The sequence below is a fragment of the Colobus angolensis genome, unplaced genomic scaffold (genome assembly GCF_000951035.1).
Source record: "Colobus angolensis palliatus isolate OR3802 unplaced genomic scaffold, Cang.pa_1.0 Scaffold236, whole genome shotgun sequence".
NCBI classification, from domain to species: domain Eukaryota; kingdom Metazoa; phylum Chordata; class Mammalia; order Primates; family Cercopithecidae; genus Colobus; species Colobus angolensis.
The window spans coordinates 963,405-968,267 of record NW_012115555.1 but is presented as its reverse complement, the minus strand read 5'-3'; the positions used below and the strand labels follow the sequence as shown (position 1 = coordinate 968,267).

The window sequence follows — 4,863 nt, the reverse complement described above, 5'->3', positions numbered from 1 at the left end:
TGATTTAATCCTTACAACAACCTGGTGAAGTACATGCTATAATATTTTACAGATAAGGAAAACTGAGTAACAGAATGGTTAAGTAACTTGCCCAAAGTCACTCAATAGGGTCAAGATTCAAACCCAAGTATTCTGGTCCCATGGTCTGGTCTAGAGATTGGCAAACTGTGACCAATGGGCCAAATCCAGCCTACTACTTGTTTTCGTAAATGAAGTTTTATTGGAACACAGGCACATTCATTCACATATGGTACATGGCTGCTTTCACACTACAACAGCAGAATTGAGGAGTTGTGAAACAGACTCTATGTCCTACAAAGTCAAAAATATTTACTCTCTGGCCCTTTATAGACAAGGTTTGCTGACTCTCGCAACAGACTAAACCTTCTAAGGCAATAAGGTGACACACTTAAAACATTCTGGGCTGGGTGCGATGGTTCACACCTGTAATCCCAGCACTCTGGGAGGCCCAGGCGAGTGGATCACCTGAGGTCAGGAGTTTGAGACCAGCCTGGCCAACACAGCAAAACCCCATCTCTACTTAAAATACAAAACTTAGCCGGGCGTGGTGGCGCCTGCCTGTAATCCCAGCAATAGCAAGTTGCTACTAGAGGAACTGAGGCAGGAGGATCGCTTGAACCTGGGAGGCAGAGGTTGCAGTGAGCCGAGATCTTGCACTGCACTTCAGCCTGGGCAACACAGCAAGACTCCTTCTCAAAAAAAAAAAAAGAAATTCTGAACAGAGCCTGTTCAAATAGCTCAATAAATGTTAGTTATCTTTATTGTTATCACTGCTATTGGTTGTAGCAGAGGTGGAAGCAACTGACCTGATCCATGGAAGCCCCAGTTCAGCATCCCCACTCACCATGCCAGTAGTTGCAGATGGAGAATTCCTGGCCCCAGGGGCTATAGCAGATCCGATAGAGGTTAGACCGCATGGAGGTGGGGAACAGCCACTTCAAGTAGTCCGTGTCTGGCAAGAGAATGGCAGTGTTAAGTGACCATAAACCTCTGTTCCCCCAAAACTCAGGGCCTTCTATGGGGTCTAGTGCCCACTCACCTCCATACTGTCCCATCTGTGGAGAGGAGAGGGAGATGAAAGAATCCACATTGTGATCATCCATGACAGAAAGCAGAGCCCGGCACACAAGGCCCCCTGTAGGCAGAACACCACATTGGGCAGACACTTAAGGACAGCAAAGCCAGCAGCACCCCCCACCCCCACTGCCACACACACACACACACACACACACACACACTGTACATAAAGGAGACTGAGGCTTACGGAAGGCAGGCACATCCTGTGCCAAAATGTCACACATCATATAAGTGACTGAGCCCGAATTAGATGCTGGGCCTCCTGCCTCTAATTCTAAGATGTTTTTACCTGCCCCATTTGCCCTTATGTCCAAGAACTATGGGTAATAGGAAACAAAGGGGCAGCAGTGTAGCGAGCTTCCCTCCCATTCAAGACAGAGATGAGACCCAGGTGCTGAGGGAAGTCAGAAAGGAAGGGCTCAGGTACCAGGGTTGTGCCTGGAGCAATGTGGTTCAGAAAAAGGGACACTAGGAAGTGTCCCTCAGATAAGGATCAAGCCTCAGATAGGGCTTAGGAGTTAGGGGCAGGGGAGTCGCCTACCCTGCGAGTAGCAGATGAGATGCACCCCTTGAGGGGCCTTTGCCATGATGGGGACCACAGCCTCTCGGAACCCTTGCACCTGTTCCCACAGGGGTCGCAAGCTCTCTCTCCCATCGAAGAGATCGAGCACTGTCACCACAGTCCCGGGGTGTGTCTGTGGGAAGGGGGCAATGCAGCCACCGGGGATAGGCTAAGAAGCTCCCACACGCCACCCCTGGCCCGCATCCACAGGTCTATTGTACCCTGCTAGAACCAGGGATCCCGTCCCCCAACTCTCCCCCACGCCAGCACCAGCTCCCTGAGGAACTGGGCAGGCCCAGAGGGGTGGCTTTCAGTTCCCCGCTCTCCCTCCCCTGCCACAGTAGACGCCTCTAACGCCCTGCACCCAGGTGTCCCCTGCCAGACCTCATTGATGTATTCCAGCAGGTGGCGGAAGCTGTAGGAGCTGTCGAAGAGCCCATGCACCACGATGACCGGCTTGTAGGACGCGCGGTGGGGCGCGGGGGCTGCAAGCAGCAGCAGCGGCAGGAAACGTAACAGGAGTAGGACCCACGCCGCGGGGAGCCGCTGCCCCCAGAGCCCCAGCATGCTCCCGCCTGAGAAAAGGGTGATAAAGGCCTGTGAGAGAGATGGCAACACCCTCCTCCCTCGGAACAGACGCCTGGCAATCAAGCCACCTCCTCTCGGTCCCACACCAGGTCCCTCACCAGGTCCCTGTCACAAAATAGCCTACTTTTAACTTATTCCAACCCTCTCCCTACAAACACACCCCCCTACCACGTTGACGCACCAACGCGCACCCGAAGTCCCGCCCCCAACTCAGCGTTCGGGGGACCTGTTCCCTAGGTTCAGGGATGAATGCATCTCCCCAGCCATGAACAACGCGGAGTTCTGGAATACCCCAGCAGCAGCCCAGGCCCCTTGAAGAGTGCAAACTCCCACCTGGCCTGGGTCCGTAGGCCTCGCTCCACCCGCTGTTTACTTCTCCCAAGACTGGAACCCACGGGGGAGGGGGAAGGGTGAGGAAAGAGAGCGCAGGGGAATGACGGATGGGAGGGGGAAGGGCGGGCTGCTTGGGGTCGCGCAAATCCGTCACGTCCGGGGCTTTCTCTGGCAACCGCGCGAGCGTTCCCCGCAACACTGACCCAGGACCGGAGGGGCAATGGAATATTCCATTGCGCTCTTGGTGCTGGGGAGGAAATAGGCGGAGCGATCCATTTAGGCCAGTGGGGAGAGGAAAAAGCAGCAAACATATTCTGGGAATGGAAAGAAGGCCTCTCCAGGCTTCGTTGCCCCCAGCGACCCAAAGGTCCGATTTCCTCCCCCTTGATTCTCCCCACTTCCCAATACAGGCGTCTGGCTCGCAGCGGAACACGAAGTTTTCATTCCCCAAGGGGCGGCCGGGGGGTGGACCAGGGAAAGGTAGTCCTCTGCATTTTGCCGTGTGCTGGGTGAGTGGGAGGGTGGCCTGGAGGGCTGATGCCAGCCCGGGCTTGCCCCTCAATACCCACCCCCACCCCACCCTCCAGTCCGCCACAGGTCAGCGACTTACAACTCTTCATTCTGAAGTGCGTGTAGTGCCCTTGTCTCCAGAGACGCGGAGAGTCCTCGAGGCCCCTTGAGCTAAGTGCAACTTGGCCCAATTTCTCCTGCCCTACTCTACTCCCCTCCCTGTAAGCGACCCACCCCCCAAGGGGCGGAGGGCGCATAGGGATGCGCTGACTCATGCCCTTGTAATTTCGACCAGTCTTTCAACCTGAGCGACCCCCACAATCTGGTTCTCTGAGTTATCTGTGGGTGGCTCCCTACCGTGACCCTCAGGCGTCCCACCTCTCCGCCCATAATCCCTACCCGACACCCTAGAGCCTCAGGGCTTTTACTTGTTAGGGCTTTTACTTAGCATTTAAAGACGTTTCTCTAGACAGAAGAATTTCTCAGCATGTCTGAACCCCTCTCTCTGTTGACAAGGTCATTGCTTGGTCTAAATTTGTCTCAATCAAACCATTTTGCGCTCGGAGTGGTGTAGAGTGACGATGGGGTGGCGGTAAGGGGTTGAGGGCTCACGCGAACGCCTAGTGACCAGAACGACTGGTGTGAAGTCGTGATCTGACTCTCTGGAGCCTGGGACTGGTTTCAGCGAGAGCCTCTGTACTGCTCTGTAGTCTCCGCTAGGACATGGACGAAAAGGGACGCAGCCGGGAGAGCGACTGCCCCAGGTGGGGGCTGGGGGGGCGTAAGGGAAGAATAATGATTATCTGGCTGTGTTTTTGTTTAAAAAAAAAAAAACTGGTGTAAATCTACATAGACTTCCTATCCTTGCTCCCTTCACCCACCCACGCGCTCCCAAGATGCAATAAGCAAATAAAAAGACTAATAACGCTGTACCGCAGGTCGACTCAGGAGGTGGAGATGCGTCTTGGTGGGAGGTGGTTGGTGGGAGTAGGGGGGTTTAGGGAATGGATCTGAACATTGACCGGCCCGGAGACTCTAAGCAGCCTCTTTAAAAACAAAGGGAAAGTGGGGGAACGAGCACACATTACCAACAGAGCTGCCAGAAATGAGCAGTTAAGTCATACTGCCTACCCCCTCCAAAAGAGCTTCAGCTCCTTAGTCCTGGACGAAGAAGGTATGTATGCACACCGCCCAAACTCTCTCTCCCTTTTCCCCCCAAGGCCCAGCTCCCCCCGAATTACAGACCTGGGCCTCTCTCTTTACTGCTAGGTTGGCAGGTTCACCATATCCTGGGAACTTTTCAGACCATCGCAGTTCTGAACTCTGCACAATTCTCTCTCACACACAAGTATTTATCTCTTCTAAATAGGGGGAAACTGGGGCCAAGGATTTGGGAGAAGACCCTGGCACCTTGCAGGGAGCTAAGACGGGGAGACGACGTGCCCCTGGAGGCACCTGGGTTATTAACTCCACTGAGAACCTGTTCACTTCCTCCCACAATATAATCACTAAGTGAGTCTTGGAGGGGGAGACTCCGGAGAGTTCTCTCTCCCTCCTTCCTTTCCTTAGTCCCACCCGCCTCGCCTGGTCTAGCCTCTGTGTTTCCATGACAACTCCAAAGGAGCCCAAACTGGGGGCTTGAATGCCAGGGTAAGAGGAGAAGAGAGGTGGTCCGAGAGCAGAGAGACCAAGTGGGAAACGTCTGAAGCGCTCCCCCTCCCTCGCCTCGGTCCCTTTAAGCTCCCTCCCTCCCCGCTCTCCCTCCGCCCCCC

The 4,863-nt window shown here is 54.5% G+C and overlaps 1 protein-coding gene and 1 long non-coding RNA gene across 3 annotated transcripts in view; one reads left to right on the top strand and one right to left on the bottom strand.

The window, feature by feature from the left end:
• The window catches only part of PPT2 (palmitoyl-protein thioesterase 2), a 16,108-nt gene extending 12,810 nt beyond the window's left edge, over window positions 1-3,298 (bottom strand). The window contains exons 1-5 of one of the 2 annotated variants that reach the window (XM_011944772.1): window positions 3,192-3,298; window positions 2,045-2,235; window positions 1,640-1,793; window positions 1,061-1,156; window positions 866-973 (exon numbers count right to left, since the gene is read on the bottom strand). In XM_011944772.1, coding sequence (XP_011800162.1) covers window positions 866-973; window positions 1,061-1,156; window positions 1,640-1,793; window positions 2,045-2,235; window positions 3,192-3,201 — 559 coding nt within the window. In that variant the 5' untranslated portion in view covers window positions 3,202-3,298. The remainder of the gene's footprint in view (window positions 1-865; window positions 974-1,060; window positions 1,157-1,639; window positions 1,794-2,044; window positions 2,236-3,191) is intronic. The other variant, XM_011944771.1, reaches the window with a different exon arrangement.
• On the top strand, window positions 2,470-4,023 carry LOC105513775. Its single transcript, XR_001002083.1, has 3 exons — window positions 2,470-2,658; window positions 2,992-3,061; window positions 3,169-4,023. It is a non-coding gene; the product is annotated as an uncharacterized LOC105513775 (long non-coding RNA).
• The last annotated feature ends 840 nt before the right edge of the window (window positions 4,024-4,863 follow it).